Source organism: Coffea arabica, chromosome 4c (assembly GCF_036785885.1).
Source record: "Coffea arabica cultivar ET-39 chromosome 4c, Coffea Arabica ET-39 HiFi, whole genome shotgun sequence".
Taxonomy (NCBI): domain Eukaryota; kingdom Viridiplantae; phylum Streptophyta; class Magnoliopsida; order Gentianales; family Rubiaceae; genus Coffea; species Coffea arabica.
In genome coordinates this window covers 51,564,621-51,584,692 of record NC_092316.1, presented here as the reverse complement: position 1 = coordinate 51,584,692, position 20,072 = coordinate 51,564,621, and the positions used below count along the sequence as shown (strand labels likewise).

At 40.0% G+C, this 20,072-nt stretch overlaps 1 protein-coding gene across 1 annotated transcript; it reads right to left on the bottom strand.

Moving 5' to 3' along the window:
- Positions 1 to 8,433: 8,433 nt before the first annotated feature.
- Positions 8,434 to 12,761, bottom strand: LOC113738817 (probable aquaporin NIP5-1). Its single transcript, XM_027266084.2, has 4 exons — positions 12,501 to 12,761; positions 10,984 to 11,403; positions 10,782 to 10,843; positions 8,434 to 8,840 (listed from the first exon to the last, which is right to left on the bottom strand). The coding sequence occupies exons 1-4, from the start codon at positions 12,705 to 12,707 to the stop codon at positions 8,630 to 8,632; spliced, it is 900 nt and encodes a 299-aa protein (XP_027121885.1). The 5' UTR covers positions 12,708 to 12,761; the 3' UTR covers positions 8,434 to 8,629.
- Between the last annotated feature and the right edge of the window lie 7,311 nt (positions 12,762 to 20,072).

The following is a 20,072-nucleotide window of genomic DNA, read 5'->3' as shown; positions in this document are numbered from 1 at the left end:
TGCCAGTAACCACTCCTGAAACCGATCAGGAGGAGGAAGAGGGCGAGAACTAGAGTAGGAACTTAGGATAGGATCTGAACTGTCAGTAGGCAGTTCGTTTTGTATGAGCTTTGCTCTTCCTCTGTGCAATTCCTTTTGTGCGAGCTTGGCTCCCCTTTGTACAGTTTTATTGAATGAAATGAAAAGGCCTTTCCCCTTGCTTCATTCTTAGTCTTATTTGCAAAAATCGTCACAAAGTGCATCAGGTCGGTCCAATACCGACCTGAGGAAACTACTCCCTAATGATGAAATAACTTTTTAGCCGAATACATTAATAACAAAAAGGTCTTGACCTTGGGACGAGCTGTCCTCTTAACGAAAAATCCTCAAGTTGGAATTGTGCCAGGTTCGCGGGACCACTTCCCCGCTGAGGTGGGCTAACTTGCAGTGCCCAGCTCGATCCGCTTCTTTCACCACATAGGGACCTTCCCAATTTGGGTCCAGCTTGCTCGCGCCCAGAACCCGACTGACACTATTCTTTCGTAAGACCAGGTCCCCTGGTTTGAACGACAGAGGTCTCACCCTAGCATTGTAGTGCCGCGCGATCTGTCCTTTGTACTTGGCCATACGTATGGCTGCCTCCTCCCTTCTTCCTTCCAGCAGATCCAAATTAAGGCGCAGCTCATCTTCATTGTCCCGAGCTATGAAATTCTGAACCCTGCCCGATGGAATTCCTATCTCCGCAGGGATCACCGCCTCTGCTCCATAAGTTAGAGCAAAAGGAGTCTCCTGGGTAGCAGTTCGGGGAGTGGTTCGGTAAGCCCACAATATGGTTGGCAGCTCGTCCATCCACCCAGTTCGGGCGAATTCTATCCGTGTCTTCAAACCGTGCAGGATGGTTCTGTTGACGTTTTCGACCTGTCCATTGGCCTGAGGGTGGCCAACCGAGGTGAAGTGCTGCCGGATCCCGAGCTCCGAGCACCAGTCTTGAAGAGCGGTGTCAGCGAACTGACGCCCGTTGTCAGAAACCAGGACATGAGGTATTCCAAACCGGCAAACGATGTTTTTCCAAAGGAACTTCTGCACCGACCTGCTGCTAATGGTGGTAAGGGGCTCGGCCTCCACCCATTTGGTGAAATAATCCACTGCCACTACCACATGTTCATAACCCCCAGGAGCTCGGGGAAACGGACCCAACAGGTCGACTCCCCATTGGAAAAAAGGCCAAGGACTCTGAAGAGGGATCATCTCCTGAGTTGGGACGTGATGGATCGGCGCATGCAGCTGACAGGATTTGCACCGAGCTACCAGGTCGGCTGAATCCAAGAAGATGGTCGGCCAGTAATATCCAGACAGCATTCCCTTCTTGGCCAGAATCCTTGGGCCGACGTGGTTTCCACATATGCCCTCGTGCAGCTCCCGCAGGATGTAGTTTCCTTCCTCCGGAGTGATACACCTCAGCCAGGGGCGCAGGTAAGATTTCTTGTAGAGTACCCCATTCGAGAGCTCATATCCCCGCGACCTGAGGAGGACCCTCCGTGCCTCCGCCCGGCTTGGAGGGAGTTCTCCACTAGCCAAGTACCGCACGATGGGATCCATCCATGAGCCCAACACTTGAATAACAGCTGCCTCTACCTGGTCGTATGCCCGATTCCTGACAACCTCTACCAGGACTTCTTTGTTCAATGTACCGACCGAGGTGGAAGCCAGTTTGGACAGAGCATCCGCTCTCTTATTTTGGCTTCGCGAGACCTGCTTGAGTGTGAATACCTTGAACTGAGCTCTCAGCTCATGCACTTTGGCGACATACCTCCTTAAGGGCTCTTCCTTAACCTCATAACGTCCTCCTACCTGATTCACTATTAGCTGCGAGTCGCTGTAGACTTCTATTGACTCGGCCCCCAACTTCCGAGCTATCATCATCCCTGCGATTAGGGCCTCATATTCGGACTCGTTGTTAGAGGCCCTGAAATCAAACCTCAGGGCGTAGGCCAGCTCATCCCCCTTGGGGCTAGTCAAGAGAAGCCCTGCTCCACAGCCTTCCTTGCTTGAGGATCCATCCACGAAAAGCGTCCAGGTCGGGATGGTCCGATCGACCTTGCCCGTGACCTGTTCAGCATCAACAGCCTCTTTGACCTGCTCGGCCTTGGCTCCCTTTGTGGCCTGTGCGACCTCGGCAAGTCCCTCGGCCTGCTTGGCCTCGACTGCGTCTATGGTCTGTTCAGCCATGAAAGCCTTAGCACCCTTTGTGACCTCGGCAGCTTCTCCGACCTGTCCGGCCTCAGCCACGTCTTGGGTCGATTTGGTACCGGCGGCTTGTACGACCTCGACAGCTCCTCTGGCCTGTTCGGCCTTGGCTGCGCCTCTGGTCAGCTCGGCTGGCGACTGCTCTTGCCCAAAGGAGATTCCTTCAGCTATGAAATCTGCCAATGCTTGAGCCTTAATGGCCGTGCGGGGTTGGTAGCTAAGATCGTATTCAGACAACTCCACTGCCCACCTTACCATTCTTCCTGATGCATCAGGCTTTGAGAGAATTTGCTTGAGAGGCTGGTCGGTCATGACCACCACGGGGTGAGTTTGCAAGTAGGATCTGAGCTTCCGGGTCGCGTGCACCAGTGCCAAAACATACCGCTCAATTGAGGTGTACCTCGGCTCCGCCCCCTGCAAAGCCCGGCTGACATAGTATATGGGCTTCTGGATTTTGCCTTCTTCCCGAACTAGTACCGCACTGATCGCCTCCTCCCCAACTGCCAGATAGATGAATAAGACTTCTCCTTGTGCGGGAGAGGTCAAGGCTGGCAAGCGCGCGATGTGGGCCTTGAGCTCGTCAAATGCGCGCTGGCACTCTGGAGTCCACTCGAACTGGGGACCTCTCCGCAGGGCCCTGAAGAAGGGGGAACCTCGGACGGCTGACTTCGACAAGAACCTGTTCAGGGCCGCCATCCTGCCAGCTAGCCGTTGGACCTCTTTTACGTTTCGAGGAGGAGCCATGTCCATGATAGCTTTTACCTTGTCGGGATTAGCTCTTACCCCGTCCTTGGATATCATGTACCCCAGGAACTTGCCCGACCTGACCCCGAAGGTGCACTTCTTGGGGTTCAGCCGCATCCGCGAGCTCCGTAGAACGTCAAAGATCTCTCTGAGGTCCTTGATGAACTGATCCTGAGTTCGGCTTTTTACCAGCATGTCATCCACGTACACTTCCATATTTCGGCCGATCTGGTTTTTAAACAGCTTGTTGACCAGCCGTTGATAGGTCGCACCTGCATTTTTCAACCCAAATGGCATGGTGGTATAACAATACGTACCGTATTCGGTGATGAAGGCAGTCTTCTCCTGATCTTCCTCGTCCAGAGCTATCTGGTGATAACCTTTGAAAGCATCCAGAAAGCAGAAGATCTCGTACCCCGTGGTAGAGTCTACCAACTGGTCGATACGAGGGAGGGGGTAACAATCCTTCGGACAGGCCCTGTTCAGGTCGGTGAAGTCTACACACATCCTCCAGGCCTTATCCTCCTTTTTGACCAGCACGGGATTGGCCAACCAGGTCGGATAGTAGATCTCCTTCACAATTTTGGCCTCCAACAGCTTGCCTACCTCTTCTTTGACGACCTCATTGCGCTCGGGAGCGAAATTCCTCTTCTTTTGCTTCACTGGCCGGATGTTTGGATCAACGTGCAATCTGTGAACTGTCAGCTCGGGAGGGACTCCGGGCATGTCATCAGCACTCCACGCAAAAATCTCGGCATATTCCTCCAGCAGAGACTCCAGGGCTCTCCGAGTCAGCTCGCTCAGTCCAGCTCCGGTCTTTACCCCACGATCAGGTCGCTTGAGACAGATGGGCAGTTCGACCAGACTCTCATCCGTCTCCAACCTTTCCTCCTTTTCAGCAGGCTCCCAGGGCTCCAGACAGGTCGTCTGGGCCACCAGCTTCTCCTTGCCTTTGAGGGTTGCGATGTAACAGGCCCGAGCCACCTCCGGGTCCCCCAGCACCTCGGCCACCCCATCAGGCGTTGGGAACTTCATGCTAAGGTGCAGGGTCGAACAGACAGCCCGGAGTGCGTTTAAGGTAGGTCGTCCCAGTATCATATTGTAGGAGGACGGCTCCTTTACCACCGCGAAGTTCACCGGGACAGTTCGGCACTTGGGCGACTCCCCTACCGTGACCATGAGGGTTATCATTCCTTCTGGCCTGACTGGCGGACCTGCAAAACCTATCAAGGGAGTTCGAACGGGGATGAGCTGCTTGTCTTCCAGCTGCAACTCCTTGAAGGTTTTGTAATACAGCACATCGATGGCACTCCCATTGTCGATGTACACTTTCTTTACCTTGTAGTTACACATGATAACTTCTACCACAATTGCTTCATGGTTATTGGAGGCTAAGGGTACTGCGTCCTCTGGCCCATATATGATCTCCTCGTACACCTTTAATCGCTTATTCGAGCTCTCCCCGCTGGGAGGAGGCCGGTTGTTTCGCCGAGCAGTGTGGCTATCTCCTCCAGCAGGTCCCCCCGCAATGGTGTTGATCACTCCGGCTAGGTTCTGGACCCCCTGCTCCGGAGTACGATCACGGGGACCTCGAGGTCGGTCGTGCGAGCTAGTCGTCCGATCTCGCTTGAAACCTCCTTGCTTCTGATCTGCACGCCCGTCACGGACGAACTGCCCAAGATGACCTCTCCGTATCAGTTTCTCGATCTCCCTTTTGAGGTGCCGACAGTCCTCCGTGTCGTGCCCTACGTCCCTGTGGTACGCACAATACAAGCCCTGGTCGCGCTGAGCTTTATCACCCCCCAACGGCCGAGGAGGGCGAGAGATCCCTTGCTGCTCCATTACAGCCAGAACTCGAGCTCGGGGCGCGGTGAGCGAAGTCCAGGTCTTCTCTTTCTCCCATGGTTGGCTCCGAGGCAAGCGCTCGGGTATGTTCTTGCGGCCCTGACCTGTCCGTGACTCCCCCAGGTCGGCGCCCTTCCTGCGCTTGTCATCCCGCAGCCTTTCCTGGACGCCCTTCAACCGATTGGCTTCCTCGGCATTTGCCTTCTCATGAGCTCGGTCTAGCATCTCCCGGACGGACTTGGGAGGTCTCTCTACAAACTCCGTGTACAATTTCTGCTTGCGCAGCCCATTGACAAAGGCTGCCATCACAACCTTGTCATCTCGGTCACGTACCTGAAGGGATTCATTGTTGAAACGCACCATATATTCACGCAATGACTCCTCAGGCCTTTGATGAACAGTCATCAGGTGAGCCGTGGTTTTGGAATAAGCGCGAGAGGAGACGAACTGGGCCGCGAACAGCCGCGCGAGCTGACTGAACGACCGAACTGACCTGGGGGGCAAACCCTGGAACCACTGTCGGGCCTTTCCCTCCAAGAACATCGGGAAGGTCTTGCACCTAACTGCATCCGCAGCTGTCTGTAGGCGCATCTGAGTCAGGAACGCGAACAAGTGATCCTCCGGATCTGTGGTCGCGTCGTAGGATTTCATGGTTGGTATTTTGAACTTGGCAGGCAGAGGGTAATCTTCGATATCCGGTACGAAAGGAGAGGCAGTGTACCTATCCGCCTCCGGATCCAGCAGGAGATCCAGTTCATCCTGGACCTGATAATTCTCCTTCCTATGAGGGTCCTCCATCCGGGCAGGCCTCAGAACGGGCTCCGGATGGCTAGTTCGGGAATTCCTATGAGAGGGCTCTGGCACCGGGACCTGCTCGCGTGTAACTTCCCTTCGCGCCCTCTTCGACCTGGGGCTTCCAGATCGGGATTCCGAACTCCCTGTTCTGCCCGTTTTCCGCACCCGACGCTCCGGACTGGGAGGGACCCCAGATTGTCCCTTCACTGCACCAGATTGTCCAGATTGTCCCTTCAAGTACGTCACAATAGCCTCAAAGGTAGGCAAGTTCGCGGCAACCGACTGCACCAGTTGTTCCGGCGAGATCTGCGAGAGCTCGACCCTTGCCTCCCCTGTGTTGGCTTCCTGGTGAACTTGCTGGGGACCGCCCTGTGCGTTCCCCTCAGCACCATCCACATTCCTCTGAGATCTAGTCTTCGGCATGTTGTTCGCGAAAAAAGAGAATACTTGGTTCCCACAGACGGCGCCAATTGATGCGACTGCCGAAGTGAAGATCCGAACTGAGCTGGTTGAGCGTCCGACCTGCACGTGAGCGAGCTGCGGGGCTGAGTCCCCTGTAGCAACTCCGACGATCAAGTCAGAACTAGTTTGTAAGTAAAAAGAGTAGAGTCTGCACTATGAGTAGCGTACCTTGTGTTTCTTATGGGTGTGGTATTTATAGAACACCAGGTGGTAGTTTCCTGGTAGGACAAGGAGTCCTTATTGGAGAGGATAAGCCTCTAGGGCTCCACTACCCAGCTCTGGTAGACGAGGGCTCCGAAGCCCATCAGGCCCATGGCGGCGCTCGTCTGGTCCTGCGAGAGGACCTGACCCCTAGACCAGCCCATCACGTCAGGACTCTTGGGCCGAGCTGACGTGTATGTGGACCGGGCCGATGTGCTCATGGGCTCCACTACAATCCTTAAACTGTAGTTTGAGACACTTTATTCCTCAACCTCTTAAATTCTTTTCATTTTAATTCAATTGTCAACTAGATGTACACAAACTAACAAAATAGTTTAGAATATTCTATTAAGTATTGGATTAAAGTGGAACGAGATTAAGATCTAGGAAGTGAAATATCTTATAGTTTAGCTCAGGGATCAAGTGAGAATTAGGGTATAACTCAAGGGTGCAAAATAGAATTAATCATATTTTCCCCCCTTAAACAAGCCAAAAAATTATGTGCCTTTGAGATTATCTATTTATCTCGAACAATTACCTCTCTTTTTCCGAAAATTGTGCTGTTTTAAATTTATTCTCTGAGGTCAGTTCACATAAAAATTCACGTTCACATTATATTGCTCTAAACAATGGAATAAAAATCAGATAATCCTAAATTCCCTTGCGGTGTCATTCATTATATGCTTCTCACTTTCATGTCAATGTAAATAACACCTTCAATTTGGATATTTTGAGTGAATTGAAATTTTGTTAGAAAAGAAAAATGTTTTGTGTAGCGAGTGATTCAGATGTTTCATCTGCTAAATTAATAACGTCCACACATTCTTTCATTTCCGGTCACAATTAGAATCTTAGCTCTAGGTGCCATGAAACTGGACACCTACGGTCAAATTGGAAACACAACTGACCACACGGCACTGAAAGCACAGCAGTCGGTAATTTGCCAAGTCCTTCATCTAGTGATTGTGACATGGTGTTTTAGTCCATGCGCGGGCAAGGAAGAAATCAAAGATATATAGGCCAAAACCTCGTATCCTTTAAGAGAGGTTGTCGTCTTTGTTAAGTGTCCTTTTTAGAGTCTCATGCTGCTAAAGTCCGCTCTTCACATACAGGTTCTGGTTATGTTTGCAGCATCAATGAAAGGGTTAATACTTAATAGCCCATGCACATATGATCATTGCACTTGGTCCTGCAGGAATGAGTTCTTATACCTATCCTACTTTAGTTTCCTTGTCAAATTGGAGAATATATTAAGTATAGAAGAAGTATGAAAATTTAACATTTCAAATCTAATAGACTTTTGAGTTCTTATATTACACTACCAACACAAGCCGAACCAAAGCACATGCAGGGCTACTATAATTACTGTTCCAATTATATGGTGCAGTTTAAACACTGATACAACATGTTTAGACACTACTAAAACAATAAATGTACATACTAGAACAATAATGTGCAAAAATATTACTCCCTCCGTCCCATTTTGATAGTTCTAATTTTTCTTCACACAATTTAAGAAAAAGTAGTTAATTTTGTTGAAAAACAAATTTAGATTGCTATTTTTCTAAAATACCCTTATGCTAGCTTTTCATATATCAATATGTTTTGAAAAATTTAAATGCATTAAATGGGGTATATTATATTCAATACTAACAATCTATATTAAACGAGGTAGTTTATAGTAATAACAACTTACATTGAATAAGGGTATTTTCGAGAAATTAAAAGACAACTACACTTTTCAATTAGAAAGTTGACTACAATTTGAGACAGACGAAAAAGAAAAACAGGACAATCAAAGTGGGACGAAGGCAGTATAATAATTTGTTTTTCACTACTTGAAAATTGTGTCCTACAGTTAATTTCATCCCCGCAATTCGAAATTAAACTCATCCCCAATATTAACTGCACCTTACAATCAAAACTACGCTTGTAGGAGCCCCAATACATAACAAGCCATGATAAACATATTTAAACTGAAACCCTCCATAGATAATTCCAATGTTTGATCTTTACAAGATTAAGTGACTGCAAAAATAAGGGAGTAGTGGATACACTGAAGTATGACACGCTTGATTTAGTACTGATGATCTTGCATAAACCTTAATAAGCACAGCACAATAATATGTCAGGGGAAGTACAATGTTTAGTTTCCTCTTCTAGACTTTCGATTCTTCGTTACATTGGAAGTATATAAGAAGTAATGAGTTTTAAGCTTTCCAATCTAACTATTTAATTTACTAAAAATTGTTGTTGCTGCTGCTTTTTTTTTTTTGGGCTTACGAAGCAGTCCTCCGTTAATCCGAACGTACTTGCCATGCAGATAGATGGGTAGTAGATTTGAACTTTAGTAGGCCTAGCTTGGCCGACGGAAACTCCGGGACTGCTGTCGAGACTCAGTCGCATTACGCCCTTCTCCTTGAAGCTTGACCATGGTATATGCCCCTGCTCCCGCCAGGGCCCCGAGTGTAGGAGCCACCAAGTATACCCAAACTGACGTGTAGTTTCCAGCAGCGACGGCTGGCCCCAGAGTTCGGACAGGATTCATTGAACCGCCGCTGGCTGGCCTGCCGACAGCAACGGCAATGTTGTCAGTGCTTGTTTTGTAAGAGTATGTTAGTAGGATTCTAGTAGCATAACAATGTAATTCTGAGTTAATAGACACACATAAAATTCTTTCAAATGTTGCTTTTATTGCTTTGGAATTTAAATTGTCGCAAAAGGGGCTAAGGATCAAGGGTGAAAAATATTTAAAATATAGGGATAAGAAGATAAGATAATAATAGGCTTGAGAAAATTAGTAGTTAAAAATGGTGTGTAACTTTCAGAAAACTACAGCATCTATTATATTCCTATTTTCCCTATTATTATTGCAAGCACATGAATTTAATTTTTCTAAATTTTTTCCCTATTATTTTCCCTATTTTCTCTAAATTTAATTTTTTTTGGGGGGGGTAAAATTCACTGAATTTAGTTACTATCATGAAGGTGCTTCTGTTTCCAATCGTACCATATCCTCCCATCAGCAGAAGCATTCAAATTGCTCCTAAGTGCACTATTGTAGACTCTTTAAAATGGCGACGATGAATTAGTTTGGCCCATGTAGAGGAATGGATCAGATAGGGGTGTTTATTGGGTGGTGGTCGAAAATTTGGTAAAAAAATTTTGGGAATTCGGTAATTGGTTTGTCAACACCAATATTCGATTCGCATCCAAACTTTAGTTTGGTAAATTGGATACTGGTAATTGGATTTTGGCCGGAGAACCAGTAATTTGGTAATATCCGAAATCCAAAATGCCAATAGTAAGTTAACATATTTTAATTTTCTCTAAAAAAAAAAAATTGTTCCAAAATAATATTCCATATGTTTTTTCCAACAAAATTCAATTGGGGAAAAAAAATCAGCACATCAATCATCAACTCAGCATCACATTAAATAAACAAAAAAAAAAAGTCAATATTGCATCTTGCCATTTTTGCTGTCCAAACTCCAACCAATTACGTAATGCAATAAACCAATACTAAAATGTCAAATACTTAGTAGTCAGTACTCAGTAGTTATCCTTCCAGATTGGACTGGAAGTTTGAATTTTGAAATGACCTATGAAAGTGATTCGGTCATCGTAGACAAAATTGCTCTGGTTGCAAAATTCTTACAGCCTTTATTAACCACTCGTGGGTGCATATGAAGCGAACCCATTCCATTCTTTATTTACTTTGTAACAAGCACTAATTCATTGGCCTACTTAGGCCCCTTTTTTATAAAAGTGAAGTCTAAAATCTGGTTTTTAAAATCTAAAAAATGAAGTGCTTTTCAGTATTAAGTTGCTCAATTGATTAGATTATATCTATTTAATAATTAACGAAATTATAATGCTGAATTGAAGTATCGCAGAAATATTATGTTGTTATCTTTAAAAAAATTACCTTTATTTGTGTATTTAGAGAGAAAGAAAAATTGTGTGCGCATGTGTGTGTGATAAAAAAAAACTTAGAGGCAGTGTTTAAGCGTGCATAATTGTGTGTGACAGCGCAACGGATCTTCTGTCCTACACCCTGTGCCATTCTCTGTCCTACTTTTTATTATATTGCTATTTCTCCTACTAAAACATGATATTTATGTAGAGAAATAGCAATATAATAAAAAATAGGACAGAGAATGGCACAGGGTGTGAGACAGAAGATCTATTACGATGTGATAGTGTACATTGCCATATGTTTATGTGCGTATGAACAAAAAGAGAACAAATGTGGATTTTGTACAAGAGATTGTACAAGAATATGTTATTTGTGTGAGAGTTATAGCTAGCATGTATAGTCGATTCGAAAATTTCAGTAAAAATTTTTTCACTTGAAAGTTTGTACACAAGTTAAACAATATGCTTAATATACTATAGGCGGTAGGACATTTCTGCTATCAAACACGTTGAATTCAAGAAGTTCTCAATGAATTAATTTTCAACATTAAGCAGAGTAGTTATCAAATAAACCCCTAGTCAAAACTCACCCGGCAACAAGAATGTTGAGCATGACGGTAGCTCCGACTGCTATTCCTGCCAGTTCTCCAACCTATTTACATGTGTAGCGGCAGTATGAGCGCATGTTAAAAGTAAACTGTGTAGAGGCCAAAATTCACAGCTAACCTAGGAAGGCTATATAGGTTCGCAGTTGAACAGATTAACTCTGAGGAGCAAGGATGATGTGCTTACTGCGCGAGTGTCTGTGGCGACCGCTGTAACAACAAATAGGAGAATGAAGGTTACAATAAACTCAAGGGCGAAGGCTTGGGCGTTGCCTACGGAGGGAACCGTGACACCACCTGACATAAAGGGGTTAAAAACAGCTTTGAGAGCAAAAGAAGCACAGATCGATCCTGAAACCTGAGCTGCTATGTAGGCAGGCACCTGAGCCCATGGGAAGTGGCGAAGTGCCGCGAATGCAATAGTTACGGCGGGGTTCAGATGAGCTCCCGAGATATGCCCAGTTGCCAAGATCACTATCAAAACTGCTAGCCCCGCACAAGCTGCGTTCCCTATTAGCGTTTCTGCTCCATCGTACTTTTGGTTTACAATGGGTCCGGCTGTGGCTCCAAATATAAGGATGAAAGTCCCCAAGAATTCTGCTCCCACCTGTATTCATATTTCGCCAGTTGCAAAAGTTCCAATTCAAGGTTAAGTTATGCTCTTGTATCCATTAATCATTACTGAGATTGGAAGTGATATAAACTGCAAGCCAACAAATGGATCTCGTCCTATTCTTCCCACATGTTGTAGCTAACTTTGAGCTTTCCATTTACGAAGTGTACACGGATAATAAACCACACTTTTTTTACTACATTATCCTTGAAGGTAAATTTTAGGACTGGAGTATTGACATTTATTTATTTTTTTCACGTCCTTCCAATCTCTAACTGTCAAGTTTAGGATTGGGTAACATTGAAGACTTTAACAGTCCTCTCCTAGCCACTAGTATCAAGTTTAAATTCAGTAACATATGACATTTACAAAGTTATCAATGACGTCTTCAACTAATGGTGGTTAAATAACCAAGGTTAAGACATTAGAAGTTGGGATTTTAATCATGGATTTATAGTGTGTTTGATAAAGCTGAAGTTTAAAAACTAAAATTTAAACACTAAATCTATTAAGTTATTGAATTATTAACAATTAAATCTGATACATTCGAATATATATCACACTAAGTAATAATAAGTGAATAGCTCATCACTTATTTTTTTTAGAACAAGTTTTGCATAAGAAATTTAATGCTATTTAATTAATTCAAATATTCAATTTTTAGTTATCAAACGTGTCTAAACATGTTAAGATCTGAATCTATTAAGTGTTGAATTGGATTATTAAACATCTCCTAAGTTTTATTATGTATTAGTGTTTATGCCACAATTTTGTGAGTTAATTGCAATGTTAACAACCGTAACTTATTAAATATTGGTCCTACTACTGCGTATTAAGTGTATACATTTGAAAAACTAAAACCAAGAAAGAAAATAATCGTTGCAAAATCAACCAAGAACAATGATGATCCTTCCTCAATTACTTCTGTATGCTCTCCACGACCTAATATGTGGGATTTATATAAAACTGCTAGATGAGAATGTAATCTCTGCTGAACTTGTTAGAATGGAATGAGAATATTGTACAGCGCATGCATGGCACCTACAAGGACAGGAAGAAGGATAGAAAACAAGAAAAGACAGAAGTCATACCTTGCGGGGGAGCGAGATATCTGGCGCGGGGAAGTTGGTGATACACGATTGAGGTCCAGCCAATACTGGAAAGCACTTGCACGCAGGCATTGGCTTCCGATCATCAGCCATTGAATCAATTCGCACTGCGGTAAACAGCGGTGTTGGAGTACTCCCTGGCGTTGTAGACGCCGTCCCTCGCGGACTTCCGGGCTCTGATTGTGCCATTTTCTTCTTCAAAACTTGAAGGATAAATTTTTTTTTTTTTGGAGATTGATTAGATTCTAGATTAAGAAACTTGAAGGAATGATATTACGTGATTTGTTGATTTTTTTACAGGTTTGGCTACAGGGCTCCTGAGCCACGCCCAGCCAGCTCTGTAGCACAATACTGTAGGGAAACAAGGTACCTAAATGAAAAAACTGATACTACGTCTTTTTTTTTTTTTGGTTTTGGAAGAGCCGAATATGGAGCTGATCAAATTTACATGCTGAACAAGTTTTTTATAAATGTGCAGCTACGGAATAGAAAGAATGGTGTTTTCCAGTTTGTTACACGCTAGAAACTTTACATGGTGGATTGATGAGTAAATTGGAGACGAGAACCAGGTTTTTACGATTATGATCAAGAATTTGATTAAGGAGATGGTGCAAGAGTCTGGGGACAATTGGAATAAAAGAGCCACAGGACGTTGCAGAAACGCAAAGGGAACAAGTGCAACTAAGTGGGCAAATTTCGGGATTGGCTGAAACAAGTTTCAAATTTTGGATGAGCAAAATATGCATCTGCTTAAAGGTTATATATAATTCGCACACAAAACAAAACTGAAAAAGAGAAAAAAGAAAGAGAAGAAAAGGGAAGAAAAGGTCAATAGTACTCTCCAATTTTCTTGCACCGTGTTTCAGTCGTGTCTGTTGAAAGGTCACGGAAAACGCTGCAGCACCAATAGTTACGTTTAACTTTGAGGAATTGGTGCTTTTTAGTGTCATTTCAACTACTATATGTATTCAACTCAAAAAAGGGTGTTGATGGAGAAGAACTTGGTCAGTTATTAGCAACCAACCATAGAGCTGCCTCACTTTCCTATATTCTAGTAATTCCACCTCGCCCCCGAAAATGCACTTAGACAAGCATATATACCGAATTGTGGACTAAACAGATAAACAAAGATATAAAGATTTAGACTCCCTACGACTAACATGTACATTGTACACCTCCCTGTATAGTTTGTATGTATTTACACATGTTGTAGAACCCTGAGTCAGGATTTTGGTTTTATCCTAAGGCGGAGGGGGAAGTGACATGTATATATGTGTGTGTGTGTGTGGATAATTGTAGTTTGACAAGTGGTTATTTAGATTTTTGGATTGTATGATAATTCTTTTCTATTTTTGACACTTAATTATCCAATCTCGATGTCTTATTACACTCAAAATAAAAAGTTTCAAATTAAGTTTCTATATAAAGAAGTCTTTTTTAATCATTAGATTATTTTAGCTTAAATGTATAGAACTTTGTTAAGGAATTTGTATATTTATTAATAAATTGAAATGTGCAATACTTATCTATAACAACTCATTATTCATTATTATATCTTATCATTCTAACAGTCTTAAGGGAAAAAAAAATATAATTTGACTATTTTCTACTATCAAACTTTGAAGAGCAATCAAATCTCAAAGTGCAAATAGAAAGTAGACAGATGATATTTTCACAAAAACTTCCCTTAAGTTATAGTTAGATTTGTAATTTACCCCTGATTTTTTTTCGCATTTAACCCCTAAGAGACAATACTACACCTCTATTATGCTAAATTTTTAGTTTTCCTTTTCTTCTTTCTTTTCTTCATTAATCTTAAATTGTGGCCAAATTTTGATTACTCTAATTTGTAGTGGTAAAGTGCCAAAAGATAGAAGTAGATTTACTAGGAACACATTAATATTTGATTACTTTTGAAGAAATATTAAAGAAAGTAATATTATAAGAAAATATTTAATAAAGGAAATAGACCAAAAAGATGTCCCAATAATTAGCTTGTTAACATGATTGTCAAAAATTAATCTTTTATTTCAACTTGTCTAATTATAATGATAGTAAATAAATACAATTGATTGGTAATTTACTATATATATATATGTATGTATGTGTGTGTGTGTCTATATATATATATATGTGTGTGTGTGTATGTATATGTATGTATGTATGTATGTATGTATAGTTTCTCCATGCAGTTATAGAATAAACAACATAAAACTAGTCAAGATGGTTTTTGACAAATAAAAGAACACAAATTGGTATAGAAATGTGATATGTAAAACAATGATAAAAAAATAAATTCAATTAAGATTTGAATCGTATACAAAATTTAGCAAAGAAAAATATTATATAGAAGAATTTTTTATTTACTCAAGAATAAGAATTTAAAAATTACTAATTTGAAGGAAAAAGGAATAGAGAAAAGCGAAAAGAAATAAAATATCGACATTATAGAGAGATAGAGTTCTTCTATAGGAGGTTAAATGACATAAAAAGAAAGTTAAGAGATAAACAGAGAAATGGGATATATATTAGGTGGATATATGGTAATTAACCCTATTGCCATTAGATGCAAATGTTGGTTTTATATATTTACAGAGACAACTTTGAATGTATACAAATTCTATTAGTTTCAACTTCACATTTAGAAGATCATATGTAGTAGATTTAAGTACTTAAATTTGAAATTTGGTAGATCAAAAATTAAAATTAAAATCAAACAATTAATCAAAAGGCGTATGTAGTTTAACATTAAACAATTTTTTCTTGACATAATAAATAAAGTCTTAAAAATTCAATATATAATGCTAATGCCACTAATTATAAGATGCATTTTATATATCAATTAACTAAATAGTTGGTAAAAAATATTTAAGTAAGTGTTAAAAGTTCAAAATTTTCGTAAAGAAAATGCTAGTAAAATTTTGTTGTTTGTCAACTAAAAGGACCAAAACGTCCCTTTCTTTTTCATGCAACCTATCTGCAAGCCACCAGCATTCCTGCAATCTACCACCACCACATTGCCCACCTGCAAAGCCATTTTGCTAATAATGCAACATTCTCATACACCAATGCATGTGCTGCAATATGAATTCATCGAAATTTTGCAAAGTTCTATTTTCCTCTTTTGAGGAAGCCCATGAATAAATGCCCATCCAAGAATTCACATTTTGGTCCCCCTCTCAAGGGCAAGTTCTTACGAGTTACTCAATCCACGAAGCTGCATCCTTATCACCTGATCCTGCACATCAGTCTCTTCGAGAGGTTGGCTGTCTATCCAAGACCTTCTCACTTGCAAGAAGATCCGGGCTCGATCTCTTAATTATCAAGGTGATTCTCTTGCTCTTTCTACAGGGATAATTTCAAAAACCTTTGACTATTTCACTGGCCTTCCTCTAGATTTCGAAAATTACACTAACCTCGCTTGGTTAATTATTCTGTAACATTTAGATCTAATCAATAATTAAAAAGTGATATTAGGAAAGAAAAGATAATATGATTTCATTATTGCCCCTCTTCTATCGCATTATTTAATTAATCCAATATCAAGCCACACATTAAGGAAAAACACTAAAATTTGCTATTTATTATTAGGGATCAAATCTTATATAGCATCGAAAAATCGTATCTCATTTTATATTTTTTACTTAATATTAGATCCAAATTACTTTTTTTAGCTACATATTCATTGTTAAACACGATCAACAATAAATAATCAAAAAATTTGCAACTAAAATATTACAAAAAACAAACTTTAATATCATAAATATTCTTGTCAGCATATTAAGGATAGTTGTTGAGATTTTTATGGTATTAATGTTTGCTCTTTGTAATATTTTGATTATAGATTTTTTTAATTATTTGTTGATGATCTTGTTTGCCAATGGATTTGTAACTGAAAAGAGTAATTTCAATTTTACATTAAGTGAAATATATTGAATGACATACTATATTTGATACCATATGTGATTTAATTCCTGATAACAGTGTTTTAAAAGGCGTTCGTAGGATGAGTGTCAGGGTAAAGCGTTCCAATACTGCCCCTGTCCCTGGGAGGTCACATAAGGTGAAAGTGTTCTAGGGCATATGTCCAAGTGTTTGGGTGTGCCTCTGAAGTGGGGCATTAAAAGCATGCACCTCACAAATTATACTTCAAAAAAAGGAAAAAAAGATTTAACTTCATCAATTAAGTTTTTAGCTTTTTATTATTCAACTTTATTACTAATTTACTATCTATTATATTGAGGCATAGAGTGAATTTATTTGAAATATAATATATGGTTAGGCAAGAAAGATAAAGGAAAAGAGATTATTACCTATAGATTGGATCGTATAATATGATGAAAATTTCGGAACCATCATCAACTATTAGAAGAAAATTACCTACTGTATATACACTAGATGAAGATGATGACATGGATGATATTGACTTTGATGAATAGTATCATTTTATTTGTCAGTTTGTTTCTAATTATTGGTGCTATTCCTTGTTATGTATTATAATTAAGCAATATGGTTGCTAATTTGGTATTCTATTTTTCATGCTAGTTAAGTGTGTTTATTGAAACAATTAACCTTTGAAATTTGTGTTTATTTGAATTTATGTGTTTGTGATTTAAGTGCTTGATAATGTGGTGGCTTCTGAGTTGTGACTAGTTTTTTTTAAGATTGAACTTTTTGTAATGTTAATTATTCTACTTTTTTGTGCAGCTAATATTAATATATATATTTTTCTTAAATTATTAGTTGGAGTTATACAATAATAATTCTTTTCCTGTATAAATTTTCTTAATTTTATCTAATTTTAATATATTTATTTATATCTTCAAATGACTTTGATAATATATATATATCATATTTATATATATTTAAAAAATAAAAATTTGTGAGGCTTACATCTCACGCCTTGGGGCTTTCGCCTCATTGCGGCAGATACTAAATGTCCTGCCTAACGTTTTCGCCTTTTAAAACATTGCCTGATAATAAATAGCAAATTCTAATATTTTCTTTAATGTTTGGCTTGGTATTACATTAATTAAACAATTTAGTAGATCAAGAGCAATGGTGGAATCATACTCTCTCTCTCTCTCCCTCTTTTTTTTTGTGGTATCTCTCTCCCTTTCCTAATATCACTTTTTTATTATTAGTTGGATCTAAATGTTACAAGATAATAAATCTCAAAAGAGGTTAATGTAATTTTCAAAATTTGAAGGTGTGAGGTTTAGGAAATTATCCCTTTTCTATATGTATAGATCCTTGTTAACAAATCTATTGGCACTCCATCTATGTGCAAATTTATTGAGAGCCTTGTCCAATCTAAAATTCGATAAGGTCATAATAGTATTGGACTTATGGCCCAACCTTGGTATTGTGTAGACTACAACACGTTTATATTATATATATATATATATATATTTTTTTTATAAAAACTGAACTAATTAACAGAGGTTCATCCTGGCTTTCGTACCCACTAAGGCGACAGTCAAAAGGTAAGGGTCTCAGGAATGAGATGAGACCAAAATAGGAGCCGACCATGGGCGGAGCCGCGGAGGGATGACTTGCAATGACCAAGTCAAGCTGGCAAACTGGTGGAGATGTAGTGGAGGCACTGATTGTGCCAACTTTGTCCGGTAGCAGGTGATGGACTAGCTGAAAACAGCTGCGGAACGGGACACTTGGCACTCATGTAGCCTGGGCAAGGGGATCAAAAAAAGGGGAGCATTCATCATTGGAAAGGGGATCATTCATCATTCCAAGAGATATTGAATTCTTAGTGCCACTCTTCAACGTCACATTTAGGGCTACACTGTTCGAACTCTGCTCAAATGAAATTTCTTTAACTTAGATCTCCATTTCGTTGCTCGTTGAATTCTTAAAAATTGAGATTCGAGCTCGAGTTTGAATTCAAACAAATCGAGTTCAATCAAAAGATTAATCGAACTTAATTGAGTTCAATAAAATTTTGAAGTTTGATTTTTTTCTTTTTGGTAAATTCCATAAACTTTGAGCTTATAAGGTTCAATAAGTATTTGAGTTTTGATTTTGGTTTGTTATCATTTTACCCTTTTAAATTATATCATTGCTATCAATTTACTCTCCAATGTTATTTTTCCATCACTTTACTCTAATAAGTAATTCAACTCAACATGTTACTTTCTTAAACTATATCACTATTATCAATTTCTTATTTATATTTTTTTTAAAAAGAATTGATCTCTCTCTCTCTCCCCCCCCCCTCTATCTTTCTATTTTTTTCAATATTAATAAGATTGCGAAAAAGAAAGAGATCAATACTTTGACTTTTTGTCTCGATACTAAAAAAGAAAAAAATCACTCTAAATTTTTTATTATTTTCATTATACAAAAAAGAGGGTACTTTCTTTTAAAATTCTTCAACTTGCTATGTGTGTTTAATGGTGGGATAAATTGTATAAAAAATAACTCTAGGGGGTAAATTGATAATAAGGTTATAGTTTATGAGGTAAAGTAATACTAATTTTAAGAGCTAAATATGTCTTTTCACTTGATTAACAAATTTCGTTAAATTTGACAGTTAGTTTTGGAGGTAAAATAATTAAAAAGTAATGTAGGTACAAAATATTAAGGGGGTAAAGTGATAATAACCCTTTGATTTTTCCTATTTGTACTTGATTCGAATACCTTATCAAGTAACTCGAATTCCACTCAAACTCGATTAACATCAAATTCAAATCGAATCTTGAACTAAGCTACTCGTGAATTTGAGTCGAGAAGCTTGGTTAAATTATACCCTGACATATTCTTATTTCTCCAATTGCCGTCTTAGCAATGGCTTTATTAGGCTTTCCTTGATTGTTTTGGTTATCATGGTTACTGGATGATGTTTTGCTGCCTAAAATCCTACCCAGACCAAGGCTCCTGATTCTCTGAGGTCCGGCGAGAAAACCTGACAATTGTCATTACATACTATCGGCAAAAAGCAACCAAGAATGAAAAATAAGACAATACAAGATGTTAACCTCAATTCATGATGACTATGGACTCAAATGGAGGCCGGACAAGTGATTTTCAAGCATAGAATACACATGGTGTTAGAATGCCTTATCAAAAAAAAAAAACCAAAACCTCAAAATAATTTAATCAGATTTTTAATTATTATTTTCATTTAAAAATTATGAATATTTTTAAAGGTTGTAACAGTCATATTAATGTCGATTTGACCTTTTATAAAATGAATACGGACAAATATGATTATTACCAAAAGTTGTCTAAGAAATTTCAGTTACAATTCTTTTCATAAATGTGTAAAGTATGCAGTGGTTGTAAAAATCCTATTAACGATATAATGACCATTATTGACTGTACGTAGAATCTGTACCTGAAAAATCTGTGTTCAGACTACTTAATATCTGGACTTGTAATTCCTAAATTTGAATCTATCAACGGAGAGTATTTATAAGAGACACATAAGAAGGGAAGAGAAAAAAAAAATGTGGTCCACAGGTCAACCTTGTTTGATCAAAGGCTTTCATAAACAAGTCGAACTTCAAATCCTAATCAGTGTTCAAGTTGTGAAAC